This window comes from Somniosus microcephalus, chromosome 7 (genome assembly GCF_052327205.1).
Source record: "Somniosus microcephalus isolate GS21.2 chromosome 7, FLI_Smic_1.0, whole genome shotgun sequence".
Classification (NCBI taxonomy): Eukaryota; Metazoa; Chordata; class Chondrichthyes; order Squaliformes; family Somniosidae; genus Somniosus; species Somniosus microcephalus.
In genome coordinates this window covers 241508732-241531331 of record NC_140993.1, presented here as the reverse complement: position 1 = coordinate 241531331, position 22600 = coordinate 241508732, and the positions used below count along the sequence as shown (strand labels likewise).

Here is a 22600-nt window from a genome sequence, read left to right as displayed (position 1 = left end):
GTGACAATTGATTGATGCATCCCCCATCCCCCACTTGATTGGACCATCTTAATCTTGTCTGTTTCTGTAAATCTATAGAGTGCTTAATTTGATCACGTCCCCATCCTGGGTCAGCGAATAGAACAATAGCCAGCCCCAGGACAGTGACAGCATAACACAAAGAATTCGACCCAACACAATCGTCGCTAAGCAAAAGGAAAAATATCTGTCATATTGGGCAGAAACAACAAAAACCCAAAGCAAACTCAATTGCTACTTGGCCCTAAACAGACAATACAACATGGCTGATTACCTGACCATGGTAAAGGATAGCAAACTGAGAAAAACCTTGACAATGTACAGACTTAGTGAACATAGCCTGGCGATCGAAAAAGGTAGACACAGGCAGACCCGGCTACCAAGAGAGGACAGAATATGCTCTCACTGCAGTCAGGGAGTGGTGGAGACAGAGATGCACTTCCTCACAGCTTGTAGAAAATATCAGGGCATAAGGGAGAATTTCTACCCAAAATTCACAACAATATGCCCGGAATTCAGAAATTTGAATGACGCCCAAAAACTTCCATACCTACTAGGGGAAGAGAGAAATTGTGTAACATTAGCGGCACACTATGTTACAGCTTGCCATAAACAGAGGGACAACCACTAAATATAAGAAAAGAGTATATATAAATTATATGAATGTATATTTATACACTCAGGGATATATCTGTTTATACACTGTATGGATAGATCTGTATTTTTGTGTACAAACATGAATGTTTTTCGATGCTTTGGCAACATAAGATGTAACTTGTCATGCCAATAAAGCGATTTGAATTGAATTGAATTGAATAGTCCATCATCACACAAGGAAATATCCTCATTCTGTTCGATGTTCAACCATTATCACACAAAGGTGTTTCGATGGGGAAAATTTCCAGGCTTATCAGCATTCTGAAAGGTTGGCGAATGGGTTTTACTCCAGCAACAATTTTGATATTAACATCTCCAAAGGATGAGGGAACCGACCCAGACTCGGTGGAGCCATGGTCGTTACCTGTTGTGTTGATTTGTAAGTCTTGTTAACAGCCTGACCACAGGAGTTCAATGGACAGGACAGTCAGTTAAATTTAAACAAACACATGTCATTGTGTGATCTGATTACTCCAGCTACTTCCTTGGTTAGCATATTCATAAAGTCAATCAATCGTGTCTGTGTCTCTGTATGAATAATTTCCTCCTGCATTCCGTTCGGCACACAGCTTTTTAAAAGTTTGTTTAAAAGTCCCGTTGGTTCCTCGAGGCATGCTGGGATACAAAGCTTGGTCAAGTTCTTATGATTGATCAATTTACAAAACTGCCTTTACAGTACAGCCGCTTAAGCCTTCAATGTCAGTTTACTTTAAGTTAAGTGCATTCTTGCTGCAGGACTGGCTACAGGGGGCACTCGCATGGTCATGGAATTTAAGGGACCTTCCCCGACCCTGCGGGGTCGGCAATGAGGTCCAAGGTGGGTGCGTCTTGGCCTTTACGCACCACCACTGCCCCGCCCCCCTCCCCTTCCTCCCCCACCCCCCCACCCAGCAGATTATCAAGTCAGAAGTTCTATTCCTTTGCGCATGATTTGATTAAGGCTGTGGTGTCTCCCTCATTACAGTTCTTCTCAGATTTTAGGCTCTGAAAGTTTCCAAAGCTGCAAACCACGCAGATACCAGAGGTTATCTGACAATAAATGTTTCATAGCAGGAGGACACAGATTTTCAGAGCCTCTAGCCAGTCACTTAATGGTTTGAAATTATATAATTTATATTACACTGTACTATGCAACAAAAAAATTATTCTACTGTCCTCTATGCAAATACATAAATTATCAACATGCAGATACATGAGTCGCACTGTATTGTGTAGAAAGAAAGTATTAATTCAGATACTGGTTCTGTGGAAATTATAAGACCCCAAATGAGAACAGGGTAAAACTGGAAACAACCTGCAAACAAGTCATTACAAAAAATTGATAAGATAATGTTTTACACCCCGTCCGATTTAGTTTCCCGTTGACTTTGGAAAAGAAGATCTGACGGGGTGTAAACAGGCTGCCGATTCGCTATCGCCCGTTTTGCTCTATCGCCAAAGAACAATTTCGCCCCACAAAATTTCAATTGATCATCTGGCATTCTGACACTGTAAGGCTTTGTTTACATGGATGAAAGTTACTGGCCTCCTGAACAATAAGCTGCAGGGCCAGTCATCAATCAGGGCTGCATTCCGTGATAGTCAAGGTAACGACAACACTAAGGGCTAAAAATTGAGTAGCTACTGGAAGCGCCCCGCATCCCTCTTGGGGCGCTGCGAGACAGTGGCGCTGCAGCATGTCATGCTGCGGTATTGCAGGCCTTCCTCTCCTTCTTAAAGGGGAGGGGCCTTGCGCAGCATGACCCGGGGCCCAGCTGGGCCCCCGGGGATCAGGAGTGCTGGCAAAAGAGCCCAGCACTCATGAGAGGTGCCGTGCGATTGGAGCGCAGCCGGCACTCCCCGGGGGTTGGGGGGGGCATTCAGGAGGCCGGGGGAGGGAGCGCAGACAGGTGCTGGCAGGTGGCCAGCAACAAAAATGGCCGCCCGCACCTCGCCTTTAAATTGCGCCTCCCCGGCCGCAGGTAGGCCCCCCTGACCCTGTCGGACATAGTGTCCAGTGGTAAGTCTGGGGACGCTCCTGAAGATCGTGGCTGGGGCGCTGCACACGGCGATGACGTCATCACCGGCGGCGCAGCACCACGGAGCGCTACTGGTCAGCGCCGCCACGGGGCACTACCAGTCAGCACCGCCGCTAACCTCACGCTGAATTTTGTGGGAGGCATGGGCGGCGCCGCGCCCGGGCGCTAGTTGCTTTGCAACCCGTTAGGGCGCTAACGGGAGGCACAAAGCAACCCAATTTTTCCCCTAGTTATTATGCCATTCTTACCTTTCAGGCCGTAACACTGTAGGTTCAGGGGATCACCGATAGTGCCCATGTGGAAACTGGGATACTGAACAACAATGACATTGCACGTGCAAACTGAAAGGCCCTTGCCCTAATTACTCAAACTAGATATGCCTCCCAAGACAGCAAGCTTTCTCCAAAGCCATTCGCCTGCAGCATCACATCTGGTTGTAGCATTGTAAACCAGTTTGTCCTAGAACAAGCAAAATGCTCAGTTGTAAAAAGAAAGTGCTGATAAAAAAATATAAAGGCAAAATATTGCGGATGCTGAAAATCTGAAATGTAAATAGAAAATGCTGGAAATACGCAGCAGACCAGACAGCATCTTGTAAAAAAATATAGAATTCGATTCAATTAGAAATTCGATTAGTCCAGAAAACGGCCGGTGCCACCGCAGGCCAAGGTTAACGGCTGCCTGTAAAAAGAGCGCAGGCAGCAGCGGTATTCTGGTGCTGCCTGCTGAGTTACATGAGCAGAGTGCAGAACCTCTTGTGCAACGCGTTCTTTCCGGTGGTAGCCTCATCAGGAAGCTGAAGGCCGCGTCTCAAGGATTAGTACGGCGTTCTCGAGCAATGTGTTGTTTGGGATAATTTGGAGACGGCTCCTGGGTTTTGCTGGGTCAGGAGGTATTGAGTCCGCTGATGGCCCTTGTAGGGTTGGAGCATTGTGCGCTGCAGCACATTAGGAGGCATTTCTTTGTCCACGGCTCCCCTCTTACTTTCTCGGACATTTGTCTGGGTCTTATGTGGGGTCCACAAATAGTTTCCAGACTGCTTGGTACTCCCACCTTCGCTGGCTGCCATAGGTCCACAGATGTTTCACCCAGATGGTTGCTGTGTGGTGGTTTGTGCTCCATCGTGATTCTGGAGGTGGAGGTGGAGGGGAATGGGGATGGGGATGGTAATGCACCATCTTGCAATTCGCAGTGACAGTGCACTAGCCTGCATATCGCAAAGGAGATTCACTCCCTGGTGAGTGGATCTTAAAGCACAGGCTTAGATCTGTAGGGACTGTGGCTGAAAACACCACAAAGACTGTGGCATAGATGTCCTTAAACTGTTGCTGGAGAAATCAATTGAAATAAAAAAAAGTTTTTAGAGGGTAACCTGAACCTCTTGGTCAGGAGTTTACTGGTGTAAATCGTGCAGAAGAGAGTTCAATTAAATTTATAACAGCAACAGACTTTTGAAGAACACTTGGTGAGAATACGGTGTTAAGCCTTTTAAAACCAGACTTCCAAACTTTGCATATTATTTTATCAGTTTCGAAACTAGAAAACCCAATTTATAAAATTTAAGGAAATGCAGTTTTGATTTTTTTCCTGAGATTATTACAACTGTAGTAGAGTATAGTTTATTTTAAAAGTATTTACCTCATGTAATGTTTGATTGACCAGGTGGGAGATTTGATGCAACTCATTGGGAGCAGTTTTCAATCCAATTACTGTACATAGTCTGAGCTCTCCATAGTTACCAGTTATCTCAGCAGCTGTTTACTGTGCGGTTTATAGCTCAATGCTGCTTTCTCCCGGCTCTACACGCTGTCAATGGCTGCACGCATGGGCGTGCTTTAGAGAGAGCGGGAAGAGGAGCGGTGAGCTCCAAAATGGATGAGCGTGCATCAATTCAGCGTCGCACGCCGATTGACGTCACGCTCCTGGTAATTAAAATACTTGCGGCGAGTGCAGGCAACAGCAGCGCTGCCAACCTGCCCAATGTGGCGGCCACCGCATTCCGCGCCGGAAGTGGGCTAACGCAAGGCAGCCGCCAGTTTTTCTACGAAACCGGCCTTAACAGCCCGCATAAAAGCATCGAATTTCTGGGTCACGCTGTTTTATCTGACCATGGATTGAACTGCCTTTGTACATCACTGAGGCATATGCCAGGAATGTTCTCTGGGCATCTCCTGCTCAGCAACTGTAACTTTGGCGTGAATGAGTTTTCACCGAACTTCCACCAAAGTTATGGTGGTGGTGGAGGAGTAGACGTCACGAGGAACTTATCAATGAGAGTGATCTTTGAAATGCACATTCAGCAGCTGGTTTAACATTGGCAGCTCACAGAACAGCATAAAACAAAACCCTCACCAATAAGATAGAGGTTTCTTCACTGAAGATATGATCACTGTTATTATCAATAAACTGAAGAACAGCTCAGTTATACAACGCAAGGTAAAGAACATTTTTAAATTTTAATGATTGATAACAAGCATTAAACAGTAAAATACTAAACCACCTTAAAGCTTTCAGATAAATATGCAGAGTAAATACAGTATATACAATTCCAATTAGAAAGATTAACTTTAGAATGAAAATGCTACACTATTTTGCACATTTAATAAATCACAGAGCAAACATTACAAAATAGAAATGAAAAACCTGCAGCTGGAGGAAATCTGAAACATAAACAGAAAATGTTGGGAACACTCAGCAGGTCAGGCAGCATCTGTGCAGAGAACAGACACGTTAATGTTTTGGGTACAAATTCTTCAAAATGTATTTGAAGAAGGGTGTGCACCCAAAACATAAAGTAGTCTGCCATCTCCCACAGGTGCTGCCTGACCTGCTGAATAGTTCCAGCGTTTTCTGCGTAAACATTACACTCATTTGTCAACTAAAACTAGGTGCAGGCAGGTAGTGCAGGGGTCCCCTGTGGACATCCCCCTCTCAAACAGATACACCACTTTGAGTACTGTTGGGGGGGATGGCTTATCAGAGGAAGGCAGCAGCAGCCAACTGCAGAGGGGTGGCTCTGCTGCACAGAACAGGAGGAAAAAGAGGGGTAGAGCTATAGTAATAGGGGATTCTATTGTAAGGGGAATAGATAGGCATTTCTGTGACCGCAAACGAGACTCCAGGATGGTGTGTTGCCTCCTTGCTGCAAGGGTCAAGGATGTCTCCGAGCGGCTGCAGAACATCTTGGAAGGGGAGGGTGAACAGCCAGTTGTCGTGGTGCATATAGGCACCAACAATATAGGTAAAAAGTGGGATGAGGTCCTAAAAGCGGAATATAGGGAGTTAGGAGGTAAATTTAAAAATAGGACCTCAAAAGGTAGTAATCTCAGGATTGCTACCAGTGCCACGTGCTAGTCAGAGTAGAAATAGAAGGATATTTCAGATGAATACGTGGCTAGAGGAATGGTGCCAGGGGGAGGGATTCAAGTTCCTGGGACATTGGAACCGGTTCTGGGGGAGGTGGGACCAGTTCAAACCAGACGGTTTGCACCTGGGCAGGGCTGGAACCGATGTCCTCGGGGGAGTGTTTGCTAGTGCTCTGGGGGCGGGTTTAAACTAAAATGGCAGGGGGTTGGGAACCTGAGCAGGGAGACAGAGGAAAGGGAAACAAGGATAAAAGCAAAAGATAGGAAGGAGAAAAACAAAAGTGGCAGTCAGAGAAATCAACGGTTTAAATCAAACGTGGCCACAGTAAATAATAATTCTAATAGGTCTAAGAGCGTTAAAAAAACAAGCCTGAAGGCTTTGTGTCTTAATGCGAGGAGCATTCGTAATAAGGTAGATGAATTGGCTGCGCAAATAGAGGTAAACGAATATGATTTGGTTGGGATTATGGAAACGTGGCTCAAGGATGGCCAAGACTGGGAACTCAACATCCAGGGGTATTCGATGTTCAGGAAAGATAGGCAAAAAGGAAAGGGAGGTGGGGTAGCATTACTGGTTAAAGAAGGGATTAACACAATTGTAATGAAGGATATTAGCTCTGATGATGTGGAATCTGTATGGGTAGAATTGAGAAATACTAAGGGGAAGAAAACATTAGTGGGAGTGGTATATAGACCTCCAAACAGTAAGGTGGAGGTTGGGGATGGCGTTAAAAGGGAAATTAAAGAAGCATGCAATAAGGGCACAGCAGTCATCATGGGTGACTTTAATCTACATATAGATTGGGCTAACCAAATTAGTAACAATACTGTGGAGGAGGAATTCCTAGAGTGTTTACAGGATGGTTTCCTGAACGAATATGTCGAGGAACCAACCAGAGATCAGGCCATCTTAGATTGGGTATTATGTAACGAGAAAGGATTAATTAGCAATCTTGTTGTAAGAGGCCCCTTGGGTCGGAGCGATCATAATATGATCGAATTCTTCATTAAGATGGAGAATGAAGTAGTTGACTCAGAGACTAGGGTCCTCAAATTAAATAAAGGAAACTACGATGGTCTGAGGAGCGAGTTGGGTAGGATTGATTGGGGAATGTCACTCAAAGGGTTGACAGTGGATAGGCAATGGCAAACATTCAAAGACGGAATGGGTGAACTACAGAATTTGTTCATCCCAGTTTGGCATAAAAATAAAACAAAAAAGGTGACTCAACCGTGGCTAACAAGGGAAATTAGGGATAGCATAAGATCCAAGGAGAGGACATATAAATTGGCCAGAAAAAGCAATAATCCTGAGGATTGGGAGTAGTTTAGGATTCAACAAAGGAGGACAAAGGGATTAATTAAGGAATGGAAAATAGAATATGAGAGTAAGCTATCAGGGAACATAAAAACTGACTGTAAAAGCTTTTATAGATATGTGAAGAGAAAAAGATTGGTGAAGTCAAGCATAGGTCCCTTGCAGTCAGAATCAGGGGAATTTATAATGGGGAACAAAAAAATGGCAGACCAACTAAATACATACTTTGGTTCTGTCTTCACAAAGGAGGACACAAATAACCTCCCAGAGATGCCAGGGAACATAGGGTCTGATGAAAGGGTGGAACTGAAAGTAATCAGTATTTGTAGGGAAATGGTGTTAGGAAAATTGATGGGACTGAAGGCCGATAAACCCCCAGGGCCTGATAATCTACATCCCAGGGTACTTAAGGAAGTGCCCTAGAAATAGTAGATGCATTGCTGGTCATCTTCCAGAACTCGATAGACTCTGGAACAGTACCCATGGATTGGAGGGCAGCTAATGTTACCCCACTATTCAAAAAAGGTGGTAGAGAAAAAGCAGGGAATTATAGACCGGTAAGCCTGACATTGGTAGTGGGGAAAATGCTAGAGTCCATTATAAAAGATAGAGAACTGGTTGGCGGACAGAAAACAAAGAGTTGGAATAAACGGGTCGTTTTCCGAGTGGCAGGTAGTGACTAGTGGGGTACCGCAAGGATCGGTCCTAGGACCCCAGCTGTTCACAATATACATTAATGATCTGGACGAGGGAATTGGATGTAATATCTCCAAATTTGCAGATGACACAAAGCAGGGTGGGAGGGTATGTTGTGAGGAGGATGTCGTGAAACTCCAGTACGATTTGGACAGGTTGGGTGATTGGACAGAAACATGGCAAATGCACTATAATGTAGATAAATGTGAGGTTATCCACTTTGGTGGCAAAAACAAGAAGGCAGATTATTATTTGAATGGCAATAGATTGGGAGAAGGGGAAGTGCAAAGAGACCCGGGTGTTCTTGTGCACCAGTCGCTGAAGGTAAGCATGCAGGTGCAGCAGGCGGTTAAGAAGGCAAATGGTATGTTGGCCTTCGTAGCAAGAGGGTTCGAGTACAGGAACAAGGATGTCTTGCTACAATTGTACAGGGCCTTGGTGAGACCAGACCTTGAGTATTGTGTGCAGTTTTGTCGCCTTATCTGAGGAAAGACGTTCTTGCCATGGAAGGAGTGCAGCGAAGATTCACCAGGCTGATACCTGGGATGGCAGGAATGACGTATGAGGAGAGATTGTGTTGATTGGGCTTATACTCACTGGAGTTTAGAAGATTGAGAGGGGATCTCATCGAAACCTAAAAAATTCTGTCAGGCCTGGACAGACTAGATGCAGGAAGGATGTTTCTGATGGCCGGGGAGTCCAGAACCAGGGGTCATAGCCTAAGGATAAGAGGTAAGCCATTTAGGACTGAAATGAGGAGGAATTTCTTCACCCAGAGAGTGGTGAACCTGTGGAATTCTCTGCCACAGAGGGCAGTGGAGGCCAGTTCATTAAATATATTCAAGAAGGAGTTGGATATATTTCTTAAGGCTAAAGGGATCAAGGGATATGGGGAGAAAGCAGGGACAGGGTACTGAATTTGGATGATCAGCCATGATCTCATTGAATGGCGCAGCAGGCTCGAGGGGCTGAATGGCCTACTCCTGCTCCTATCTTCTATGTTTCTATGTTTAAAACTAGATTTAATATTCATTTTAAAAATTACATCACATTTATCAAACTAAGATATAAGACGTGTCTATTTGGGTTTATTTTTGACAGCCTCCGGTGAAGGATCATACTGTACCTTGCTCTGATATGAAGAGGCTGTGAATTGTTTACGACTGACCGCGCCAGCTCTCTGAAAATTGACAGTAACTCAGCTGCAACCTGACATTTCATCCAAATCCTCTAACTCTGACTGGTTAACAAAGCTAATCACAATACTTTACAATATCTGCCAATGGACTGCTATCAAATCGTATTGTAGGAGTCTCTGCACTCCTAGCAAAGAATCTATAAACTCACTAGTAGTTAACAAACTGGCCTAGAAATTGAGTAGCCTTAGCGCCGCATTTGAGGCGCTAGAGGGCCTAGCGCTGGAGTTATGGCCAGTTTAGAAATTCCCTGGGGCCCTAGAATCGGCGGTAGACCGGTTGCGCTGCGCCAGCACCGATGACGTCATCGGTGTGCGCAGCGTCCCGGTTGCCGTGGTGACGGGCCCCAGCGCCGAAATTGAGTTGCGGCCGCCTCGCCCGTGGCAGCCGCAACTAAGATTTTTTCAACCGAGTCTTCCCCGAGTTAGCGCCGGCGCATTAAGGTCGCGCGGCGGCCGGCCGCTTTCCCGCCGGCCGCCTGCCCGCACCTCCCTCCCCGGACTTCACCCCCCCCCCCCCCGCGGAACAGATGCGTCTGGCCTGCAAGCCCGGCACTTGTCCGAGGTGCCGGGCTCATTTTTTTCAATATTTGAACGGACAGCGGGCGGGTGCAGGCAGCTCCTCCTTAACTGAAGGAGGAGGCCTGCACTTCCCCAGCCTGCCGCACCGCATCGGGTCCCGCAGCGCCGGATTAGCGCCGCAATGTGGCAGTCAGCGCCCATTGGGAGGCGCTCACGCCCGCCAGTAGCGCCGGCAGCCGTCTGGGCGCGGCGCTACTGAATTTTTGGAGCGCGCAGGGGGACTTAGCGCCGGCGCTAAATTTCCGGCGCTAAAGCCCTGGCGCGGCGCCAACTCAATTTCTAGGCCACTGAGTTTAATGTACTAAAACTTTACAAAACAAGAAAATGCAGGAGAAGCTCTAAACAGGTCTATTCACTATCACTCCACATGAGGACTAGCTGGAAATGCCCTCTACCTCTGACGTCATGACGTCATCACGTTTCCCGCCGTTGGAACGTCACATGACCCACGCGATGACGTCATCGCGTCAGATCGCGATTTTGTCAATCTAGCTCTGTTTAACCAGAGCCAACATTAAAAGGTAATAAACATGATTAAAGGCAATTGTACCAGTCACTGTGAGAGTCTCTTAGTGGTTTTGCCACATAATGTTATTTCCAGTTACACGATCAATTCAATTTAGCAACCATTGCTGAGTGTGCAATTGCAGTAATTACTGCTTGACAAAAGTTTGCCAATTATAGTGGTGTGTATTTGCTTTATTCTGGCAGTAATGTGAAACTATCCTGAGCTCACCAGCATCTAAAATTCAGGAGAACTAATTAGCAAGAAAGCCTTAAGTGCTATTAACAGAATTTTTTTTTAAACTTTGCAATAACCCAAGACTGGAGATGGAAAATATTTTTTTAAATGTTATTGTTTAAACAACGGCAAGAGAAGTCATCAAGAGCGGTTAATTTTACATATTTTATCTATAAAACATGAATTAACAATACCATTGGAGCTGCATTAATGGTATTGCATATCCAAGCAAGATGAACATGATGGGCTCTGCGTATCCTGTTTCATTTCTATAATGTCGTAGTACTCTCAGTAGAGTCCAGCCCCCCTCACCTAAACCCTCAGCACTCCCACCAAGCTTGGGACGTTTTACTACGTTAAAGGCGCTATATAAATACAAGTTGTTGTTGTTAAGAGCTATAAAAATCTAGCTTCTTTCCTGGAAAGGAATCTGAATGCTTTTGAGTTGTGCGATTGTTAGGTGCTCCAGCCCACTCATTAAAAGCAAGTTAGTTCCTCCTAAAACATGGCAGCTATATTTCATTGTCTCCTTGGGTGCTTATACAGTTGCCTTCAGTTGCCTAGCCAAGACAGCAATCAAGGACGCCTCCACAACCACAAGGTCAAGGTGCTGTGTGATCCACTCAGGTGAGAACTTGTCAAAGTCGCCTAAGCTTGTGGACTAGGGTTTGGAGCTGCTTTACATTTAGATTCGCACACCTCATAAATGTGAGGCATTTTAACCTCTTCACTCAGCCTGATTGTTCCTAATGGTCATTGCTTTTCACATATATATTTTTTTGCAAATGTTTTTAGAGCCAATTTTAATATTTTTCTACATTTTAAGCTTTGATAATATCTCCCAATCTTTTTTGTTATATTTCTCTTCATTTTTCAGCCAATTGTTACCAATACTCTTGCTGGCTGAAAGGTGAATGGCCTGGGCCACCGTCTTCTCCATAGCTGCTGTCAAAGTGTTTGAGTCTGGTAGAGAGGTGGCATCGACAGACAGGGAAAATCTTAGTACTTTTCTGCACCCCTAGATTGATGGCCTTGCCACAGCACAGAGATTCATCTATCACCCCAAAATAAAGGTGAGTTCAAATCAATCTCAGCTGAGACGGAAATATTTTGTTCTCATGAGAATTTTACTACAGCTAGACTATCCTTTATCCGAAAACCTCAGGACCAGCCGTGTTTCGGTTTTCGGAAAATTTCGGATTTCAGAAGGTATTTTATAAGACTGGGAAATTTGTCGGGGGTGGGGGTCGGCGGGGGGTGGGGGTCGGCGGGGGGTCGGGGTCGGCGTCGGCAGGGGGGTCGGCGGGGGTCGGGGCCAGCGGGGGGTCGGGGGTGGGGGTCGGCGTCAGCGGGGGGGTCGGCGGGGGGTCGGGGGTTGGCGTCATGCACACGACTTACGCTGAACGAAAAAACTTTCGGTTTTTAGAGGTTTTCGGTTTTCGGAAGTTCGGATAAAGGATAGTCTACCTGTATTATAATTTTGTTTTCGCTAATTCTGAAATTGAACAACTCCTGTGCTTCGCAGATTCCGTTTTCCAGCAATTTATAAAACATGAGCCAATTTGAGTGATCGTCTTCAAGGTTACAACACTGAGCATCATAACGTGAGGTGTGAACAAATAGCAAAGCATAAAGAATGTTGCTTTCAACATAGTTGTCATTCTGGGACTAGTCTGCAAACAGACTATAAAATTACCTATTTGTCGGTTAAAGCAGAAATCTTTGCACTTGTATTTCATAAACACAGTGTTACAGAGTTAGGATCATATCTGTGTATTAATTTAGGCTCCTTAGTTCAATAAAGCAAATAGGAACCATTTTATCACAGTAAATCAAACATCTGCAAGAAACTTGCAAAGATTTCAGTATAAATAGAATGACCCATGAAACACATGAAACTGAACCCTGAAATATAGTTGATAGGCTTTGGTTGATTTAAGACAGTAATGTTGATCAGTACATTTGAGAGGAGTTCTTCAATTTCAATTAAAAAACTTTAGTTCATCCATTCACTATCCTCGTACTTATTGCACCAGGCAATGTGTAGAGCAGTATCGCAATAAACAAAAATAGGATTAGCAAAATTAGTCCAACAATGATGTGCTTCTTGTAGTTTCTCCAGATCAGATAATAAAGGCACTTGAAAGGGTTGATGAACCAAGAGAAGGAGATATCAGGACGGCTATAGGGAGGAAAGAAAAGCTTATTAAAACAGTTTTAGACAAGTGTGAGTACAGTGTTGATGACCCTTTAAAACTGAAATACTACAAATGTGCTTGTCGAGGGACACAACCCACTGCATACAAGCACAAGATGGCAAATGCCTAAACGTAGGGGGCGACTTTCTGATGTCCGAGGAGGCGGGTTTGGAGGTGGGAAAGGCAGGAAAACCAGAAACAATGAGGGTGGGTTTGGAACCCGCCTCCAACCCGCCTCCACGGAATTTTGCTGGTGCCAGTTTTGGAGGGCGGGAAACGGTCCCGCCTCCAGCTGCCCATAGCGCTTGTTAGGAGGATTAAATGCTCATTAAGGGCATCTCTAAGCCTATTTTGAGAGGCCCTCGTGATTTTTCAAGCATTTCAGCACGTTCCACGACCCTCCTCAACCACGCCAGGTAAACCTGTCGGCTTGACTAGTGGGTGGTCTCCTCACAGCTGCAGGTCCAACAATAGATCGTTTATTTCATCAGGGATTAGTTGCAGGTGCCAGAACTTTGCTTTAAAAAGTCTTTGAGCACTTTTAGCAGGCCTTCCGAAGTCGGAGGTGCTGCAGCTTGAATCTATCAACTGTGGGACCTCCTTGGAAGACCCTCTCTCCGCTTGCAATGAGCGCTTTCCCAACGGAAGCATCTGCAAACAGCATGGGATCCATTCGTTTTCTTTCTCCATGGACCTCAGATTTGGATGAGGAGCATCCACGGCAGCAGCAGAACCAGGCAGTTCAGGAGCAACAGCAGCAGGAGCCTCAGCCTCCTGCTCAGGCAGCTCAGCAGCAACAGCAGCAGGAGCCCCAACCTCCTGCTCAGCCACCTGATGCTGCACGGGGCAGAAGGCGCCAGCGCATTGAGGCACCTCACTGCAGGAGAAACCCCTGACAGAGGGTTTACAGACAGAAGATGAGCCACCTCAACATGAGTGAGCAGCAGTGCCAAAGGAGGCTGAGACTTTCGCGAGAGGTTGTCCGAGAGATCTGCGGACTGCTGCAGCAAGATCTGGTGCCCAGAGGAACGGGTGGACACCCCTTACCAGTGCCTGTCAAAGTCACCACTGCACTCAACGTCTTTGCCTCAGGCTCCTTCCAGGGATCATCAGCAGTAGTTCCCAGTCGGCTGCCCACAGTTGTATCACGCAGGTTACCAATGCCCTTTTTGCTAAGGCCCACAATTACATCCAGTTCTCAAGGGATCAAGCAAGTATACCGCCTGTTCGGTTGGCTTTGCAAATATTATAGGCATGCCAATGGTGCAGGGCGTCATAGACTGCACACATGTGGCCCTTAGGGCACCCCATCACAACCCAGCTATCATTGTCAACCGAAAGGGCTTCCACTCCCTCAACGTACAGCTGGTGTGTAACCACAAGAAGGAGTTCTTGCATGTTTGCGCCAAGTTCTGTGGTAGTTGCCATGACTCTTTCATCCTGTGGCACTCTAATGTTCCTCCGCTTTTCTATCTGCCAAACCAACTTAACGGATAGCTCCTTGGTGACAAAGGCTACCCCCTGAAGAAGTTGCTAATGACACTGATCAGGAGGCCAGCTAACGAGGCTGAAGAGCGCTACAATGCCAGCCACAATTCAACCAGGTCCATCATCGAGCAAACCATTGGGTTGTTGAAGATGTGCTTCCGTTGCCTTGACCAATCAGGGGGAGCCCTGGAGTATACAGCATACAGGGTCTCCAGAATAGTCATGGTCTGTTGTGCACTGCACAACATCGCACAGCGTCATGGCTTGCAGCTTCCTGATGAGCAAGTGGCTCAGTTCCAGCACTCCTCAGATGAGGAGGAGGAGGAGGAAGCTGAGGAGGAGGAGGATCTGGAGGAGGAGGAGCAGGACGAGGAGGAGGAGGAGCAGGAGGAGGTCAGAGTGCTGGTGTATCGACCAGCAGCAGTGGCAGCACGTGAGCACATGGCTGCCCAGGATGCAAGGGATGAACTTATCCTGGCTAGATTTGCATAGGTTGCCCAAGTTGACACATGTCCTTGGCTCCATCCAAAGACATCATTGACAATGGACATCACTCTCTGGCCTCCTATCACTCAGGCCACCAACCTGACAACACAAGTATGGCGGAGCCCGCAATGTGGAGCTGCGTAATATATCGCCAACATTTTGGCATCAACTCATTTTAATGCTTTCCAACAGGGATGGCATTTCATCAATACACAGAAACATTCTCGCAATCTGCACACAGATCTGGAAGTTATATCCTTTGCCAGCTGTACCCACACAGCCTTGGTTTCTTTGGGAGGCCTCTTCCTCCCAGATGAGTGGAAGAGCACCTTCCTGCTAGCTGTCACCCCCTCAAACAACATTTGCAGCGCCTCATCCGAGAGCCTCGGGAGGCCCTTGCCTTGGAATTGACGTAGTGATTTCTCAGAATATGTTGCAGGTGGTGCAGCATAGGCAGAAATCCTGTGGAATGAGCCAAGGCAGCAAGAAGCCATAAAATCAGACTGGGAAAGTGATGGCAGCAGAGGTGAGTTTCAGTCCCAAAACACTAATTGACCAAGGGCATCCCACACCTCTGAAATCAAGTGGCCAATCATGGGAAAATCGCAATTTTTTGAAAACTATCTGTGGAGGTGAGTTTCAAACCCACCCAAACCGAAACCCGCCTCCATCTCGCCTCCAGTGAGAAAATCGCCCCTGACAAGCAGCAATAACTTTATAATCAAAACCCAATAAGTACTATGGTGGAGAGTTTACAATGTGCTGATCTAATAACTACAGGCAATGTTAATGTTAGCATTAAGTAAATTGAAGTGACCTCTAATTGTTAAGAAACCACTTAGGTTAAAGTTGGAGTAAAACCTGTACAGTTCAACAATATTTAACTCAACCCAGTCCTACGCGCTTACCAAAATGTAACCTTTGGCTAACAAGAATTTATGCAAATTTGGTGGATTTTTTCCAATATCCTTAGCTAATGATATTGCATAAGGAACAAATTAAGATAAATTCAATATAATGAAAATATATATTTATCAGAACAAACATGCATGCTCGTGTTTCAATGGTGAGTGAAAGTGGCAAGAAAATTTGAAAGTGCAGATCAAATCACTTGAAACCCCCAGCTTCTATAACCTTCACCCAGTTCAGCAGTGAAACCAAACTTACTTGGGTTTTTCCAGTGGTTCTGGCTCTTTGCGACCAGAGCCAACTGGATTCTTCTCAGCCTCTTCGGCAGTAACCAGGTGGAATTCAGCTTCAACCTTTCCCTAAATTAGTTGTGTAGAAATCATGAATAGCAGCACATACGACACTTGTGAGCAAAAAATACCATGAATAACAAAAGTACAAATTTTAGGTTGAGAGCGTTGATCAGTGCAGAATGGCTGTTATTAACAGGTGTATTTTAATTTTAAAATGCATCTATTAGTAGATTAGAATTTGATTAATTGTCCCACATCAAGAATGCTCTTCTAACACATCTCCTGCACTCCTGACAAGATAAAAGGAGAATCTTGTTTGTTTGGCAATCCTCTGTCACCTCTAACCTCCAACTTCTGCGTCAGCTGTGGCTCAGTGGGTAGCACTCTCTAGGTGGGAGGGGCTAGGAATGAGCAGGTGTTACTGGTTGCCTGGTTGCAGCAGGGAGTTGGAGTGAGTTTGTAAAAAGTTGGTGGTGGTTTTTGTTTTCAGGTTTTAGGGCCTTTTTGGCCCATAAACAACAGCCAGATGGCTGCTGAGGGGTCCGGAGTGCCGGGCCGCTCAGGGGACAGTGTTCGCAAGATGAATTTAATTAGGGGAGAAACTGTCGTCGGAAGGGAAAGAAAAAGGCCCAAAGATTTGGGCCGGGACCCCAGGAAGTTTGGAAAAGAAAACACGGTGGTGGTTCAGTGCGAGGATAAGGAGATACGAGCTTGGGATATGATCCAAGCAGTACATGAGGACTGTGGCGAGTGAAGCTGCTTTGCCTGCCGACCAAAGCCGAATGTTGGGTTTGAGGTGACAGTCAGTGGCCGAGGGGAGGTGGAAAGACTTTTACTCAGTTTGAACGTTGGCGATAAGTTCTTGGAGGTATCTCTGCTATATTCGGAAGAGGTCGTGGTCTCATTCTTAAACTTGCCAGTTTATATTGAGGACGATGTGCTAATCAAAAAGTTGGAGTCGTGGGACATTAAAATTTGCTCAGCAATAAAGAGGAGATACTATCCAGGAACACAGGTAGCAGATGGAACCCGTTACATAAAGGTGCGGTTCCCAAAGGGGGTAAAGTCATTACTGTACAGCATGAAATTCTAGACAATGGAAGGAGTGCAGTACTTCCGAGTACTGCATGATAACCAAGTAAAGGTTTGTTATTATTGTCTTGGACACGACCATCTTGTAAGAAACTGTCCAGACTTGTACTGTTATAATTGCAGAGAGTCTGGATACATCGCTCGGAGCTGCAAGGTGGAGAGCTGTGTGGTGTGTCACAAAGGCCCCACCCACTGTGAGTGTGAGGCAGAAGGAAGCTCTATGAGTGACGAGGAGATGGGAGAAGGAGCAGGAGGTGTGAGTGGAATGGCCGGAGGAGCGGAGCAGTCGGAGGGCACAGCTGGTAAATTGAAGGAGAAAAGAGCACAGGAAGAGGCAGAAAATTGCGGAGCAGAAAACAGGATGGATATGGTGGAAAACACACCAAGTACAGTGGAAAAGAACAAAGACAGCAGCGGGCAGCAAGGGTCGAGTGCAGACTCGAGCCTTAATACGGTTCAGCTCTCCTTAAAGAATCTGGTGTCCGCGGGGGGAGAGGAGGCAGGAGCGGGGTGCGTGATAAATGTAAGTACTCCAAAGAAAGACGGGGAGTCGGACATCTCGGTGAGCAGGAGGAGCCAAGACAAGGAGAGGGTGCAAGAGGCAGGAGCCTTAAAGGGGCAGCAGGACGGGAGCGGCGAGACAAAGATGCCAGAAGGGAGCAATATAGGTGCGCCATTGTCCCAGAGAGAGAAGGATCAGGGAGCAAGGGTCAGCGGTGGAGATGAGGTCGAAGGGAGTGACGCTGTTGGAGAAACCGCGATAGCAGGAAGACTCTCTATGGGAGATGATGTATCTGATGGGGAGCAGGCACAGAGGGATACAGAAGAGCTTAAGAGTGAGGAATTAGAGGGGGACAGAGACATGGAAGTGGGGGGTGTGGTGGCATCATGTGGAAAGAGAAAGGTTAGTGAGGGGCAGAAGGAGGGAGAAAGGGCAGCTTCTTGGCCCAAACTTAATGCAAGGAAGAGGCTGAAACAGCAGGGAAGGTTCAAACAGGAGGTGAAAAAGAGTCGGAGGCTGCAGGAAAAAGCAACAGCTAGCCAAAAAGTTGGGAAGGAGCATCAGAGGAGGGAAGGGCCAGAGATTAAATGATGGGGAGATTATCAGGCATACTTCCCTTCTTTGGAGCCATGATTACATTGGTCTCGATTAATGTGAACGGACTGAGGGGTGAGAAGAAATTGCAGCAGTTGTTGCAGGGTTTTAAAGGCAGGGACTTGTTGGGGTCAATTTGCATTGACCCGTGGAGTCGGGATTGGAGGCGTGCGGGGGGTTAAAGTCCCGAATTCGGGGGTCCCGACACCATCCCACCCCCAACCCGCCTCCATGTAAGTTTCAAAGGAGGCGGGTACCCGCCCCACACTGGGACCCGCCTACCCGAGGCGGGAAGGGATTAGTGCCAATTAACTGCCTGTTAACAGCTAGTTAACAGGCAGTTTTTAGCCTAATCCCTATTTTGAATGTTGAAATGTGGGATTCCTGACGGCTCCAAACCACGCCAAGTTACAGGAGTCGGGCCGTCGGGTTGAAGGACTTGGAGGGGTCGAGATGTCGGTGTTCAGGTGAGTGATGGGTGCATGAGTGCAAAGGTAAGTGTGTTTGGTGTGTGTAAAGTGTGTAAAGAAGTTTAAATTACCTGTACTTACCTTTACAGCCTTCCTTCCTTTAGGTTCGGGGAGTCCATCATCTCACCGGCACAGAAAGCAGTATGGCTGCGATCTGTCAAAAGTTATAGCCTGCAGCTTTCTGTGCCAGTGAGATTTCTAATTGAGTCTGTGTAGAAGGACTCAGGTTAGAAGTAAGACTGTCAGTGTTTGACAGCTTCAAACAGCTGTGAAACTCTGATATTTCATCTGTCAAAACACCTTGACAGATGAAATTTCAGTCTGTGACGTCACCTGTTGCCGGGTGGCCCTTAATTGGCCTGCTGAGCCCGCTGGGCAGGCTCAACAAGGTCAATCAAGTTAAAATCATGTGGATTGGCCGCATCTCGATGGAGGTGGGACTACAACCCCGAAAGTTGTAGTCCCGCCTCCAACCCGACTTCTGAATGAAAATCACCCCCGTTGTGTCTGCAAGAAACCTTTTGGGATGAGGATATCCTAGAAAGAGTTCAGAAGGTTTGGAAGGGAGAGGTGTTTGCAAGTTGTGCAAACAAAAACAGTAGAGGGGTGGCTGTTTTGGTGAGTCCGTCTCATGAGTTTTTATTGAAGGTTTAGGAAGCATTTGGTTTCGGGGAAAATTTCAATAAAATGTTTTTGAAATCGATTAAACTTCTCCCTAGGTTTTATAAGGGGGTTGTAGAGACTTGGGCCCACTTTTTAAAAAGTGTGCAGTTTATGCCCAAGGGGCCTGAGGAATTTTTAGAACAGCCCTTATTTTTGAACAGGTGGGTCAACATCGAAGGAGAGGATTTATTTAATCAAGCTTTTATAAAAGCTGGTATTATATGTGTGAAAGATGTATTATACGAGGTAATTCCAGGTTGGTTGCCGGAAGCGATAGTGAGGGACATGGTGTGGGAGGAGGATCAGGAGGTAGAGGAAAAAGCAATAGGGATCATGTATGAGAAGATTGTGAGGGCAATGCCACAGGATTGGATGGAAGAAATAAATGCGGAAATCTCCAAAGGAAGTAAAATGCGTCCCGCTTTTCCATGCTTTCTGCTGGAGAAAGGGGGAGAGTTGGTCCAATTTGACAACAGTAATACTCGAGATTTCTATGAGGTATTTAGAGATTGGAGATTCAAGACACCTGCTGGTCAGGAGTTTTGGCAGAGTATATACCCACAGCTGGAATTCAACAGGATTTGGGAGGGAGTGTGGGCGAATTTTAAATGTCCAGAGTGGATTGAACTGGATTTCAAATTGGCTCATAACAGGATTTTTACCATGACGGTCTTGTGCAAGATTGGACGAGTGGAGCCGGCAACTTGCCCAGTGTGTGGGATACGGGATGAGACTCTGTCCCATTTACTGGTGTTATGTCCACAGTTAAATGATTTTAAGTACTATGTTCGACAGTTGTGTGAAGCTTTTTTGCTGGGTGGGGACTGAAGAGCAAGAATGGGAATCCTGTGGGACTCAATTTTGAGATGGGGATTGCAGGAGAGTCTGCCTGAGTCTAGCGGAGCGGCAATTAATTTAATGTTCAGTTTGGCTAGATTCGTGATTGTGCAAAGAAGGAATGCTCTGTTTTTTAAGGGGAGGAGAATCAATCTGAAAGAGTATTTTAAATACAAGCTAAAAGATCATTATAAGGCTCTGTGGATGTTTTATTCAGAAAGGAATTTAAAGATAGTATTTTACAATCAATTTTTAAAGCACAATTGATTAATATATGTTACAGGAGACAAATTAAACTTCAGGTTTTGATGTTAAAATGTGGTGGCAGAATGGCTGTGCAGAGCAACGGAATGGAATTGTATGATACAATGAAATGATCACGATGTTGTAAATGTTCTTAATGTTCAATAAAGTATATTAATAATAAAAAAAGTGGGTAGCACACTCGCCTCTGAGTGAGAAGGTTGTGGGTTCAAGCCCCACTCCAGAGACTTGAGCACGAAAATCCAGGCTGACACTCCAGTGCAGTGCAGAGGGAGTGCTGCACTATTGGAGGTGCCATCTTTCAGATGAGACGTTAAACCGAGGCCCCGTCTGCCCTGTCAGGTGGACGTAAAAGATCCCATGGCACTATTTTGTCCTGGCCAATATTTATCCCTCAATCAACATCACTAAAACAGTTTATCTGGTCAGTATCACATTGCTGTTTGTGGGAGCTTGCTGTGCGCAAATTGGCTGCTGCGTTTCCCACATTACAACAGTGGCTACACTCCAAAAGTACTTCATTGGCTGTAAAGTGCTTTGAGACGTCCAGTGGTTGTGAAAGGCGCTATATAAATGCAAGTCTTTCTTTCTTTTACTCTCTTCATTACAATCCTTCTTTATTTTAATCAATTACTACTCAGACTGTTCCTCTTAAACTCCAAATCTGCTATCCTATATGCTCTTTCCGCTTCCCTCCATCCTCACTGTGTTGAAATCGAGACTTATCACCACATCTTCTACAATGACTCATACTATCCTCCGATGGTGGATCTTCTTCCCTCCCTCAGTTTTCCCTCCTTTCTATAATCAATACATTTAAAAAACCCAAACTCTGGGTCACCTAATGGTTACTTATTGATTTATCACATTTTCTCGCCAACTTTTTCACCCTCGGTGATTTTCTGCACCATAGGCCCAAGCCCTTGATCTGTGTTTCTCAGTAACAGAAACCAATGCTGTTGGCCAAATGGTTAGCTAATGGTCATGAATTAAAATGTACTGGCACAAATATTCTTCTTAGGGATGGCCATCGTGCAGTCTCAACCAGTTAGTTTTCCCTGTTCCAATGAAATTCGGCTGGAGTCTGCTCTATAGAAACATGTTATTGCGGTTAGGAAATGGTAGGATATGTAGAGGATACCTAATGGGAGACAGTGGGCCATCTCGCTTATTCTATGAATCAGGAACCCTTAATAATTCAAGAGTGAGTTTATGACGATTTTCTTCATGAATTAAGTAAACTGGATTTACACAATTCCTTGCTGTGTATTTTTCCCATAAGTGTTTTATTTTAAATTTAATTTTACTCAATATTATTACAAGTATGTCAAGGCTTTGGAGAGGGTTTAGAGGAGATTTACTAGAATGGTACCAGGGATGAGGGACTTCAGTTATGTGGAGAAATGAGAGAAGATCGGATTGTTTTCTTTAGAGCAGAGAAGGTTAAGGGGAGATTTAATATAGGTGTTCAAAATGTTGAGGGGTATTGATAGAGTACATAGGGAGAAACTGTTTCTACGGTCATAGGGTCAATAGCCAGAGGGCACAGATTTAAGATAATTGGCAAAAGAACCAGAGGGGAGATGAGGAGAATTTATTTTTATGCAGCGAGTTATGATGATCTGGAATGCATTACCTGAAAGGGTGGTGGCATCAGATTCAATAGTAACTTTCAAAAGCAAATTGGACAAATACAGGAAAAGGAAAAATTTACAGGGCTACGGGGAAAGAGCAGGTGAGTGAGATGAATTGGATAGCTCTTTCAAAGAGCCGGCACCAGCACAGTGGGCTGAATGGCCTCCTCCTGTGCTGTATGATTCTAGGTAGGATGACTTAATACTCTTTCTGACAAGGTCCCACATGGCAGGCTGGTCAGAAAATTTAAAGCCCATGGGATACAAGGGAAAGTGGCAAGTTGCATCCAAAATTGGTCAGTGACAGGAAGAAAAGCATAACGGTCGATGGGTGTTCTTGTGACTGGAAGGCTGTTTCCAGTGGGGTTCCACAGGGCTCAGTACTAGGTCCCTTGCTTTGTGGTATACATCAATGATTTAGACTTCAATGTAGGGGGCATGATTAAGAAGTTTGTAGATGATACAAAAATTGGCCGTGTGGTTGATAGTGAGGATGAAAGCTGTAGACTGCAGGAGGATATCGATGGAGTGGTCAGGTAGGCAGAAAGGTGGCAAATGGAATTCAATCCGGAGAAGTGT

General features: G+C 45.7%; 1 protein-coding gene across 1 annotated transcript in view; it reads right to left on the bottom strand.

Annotated features, from left to right (window-relative positions):
• Window positions 1–11963: 11963 nt before the first annotated feature.
• The window catches only part of LOC147115188 (fer-1-like protein 6), a 38209-nt gene continuing 27572 nt past the window's right edge, over window positions 11964–22600 (bottom strand). Inside the window, exons 5-6 of the mRNA XM_085992135.1 lie at window positions 15931–16031; window positions 11964–12773 (exon numbers count right to left, since the gene is read on the bottom strand). Coding sequence (XP_085848261.1) covers window positions 12593–12773; window positions 15931–16031 — 282 coding nt within the window. The 3' untranslated portion in view covers window positions 11964–12592. The remainder of the gene's footprint in view (window positions 12774–15930; window positions 16032–22600) is intronic.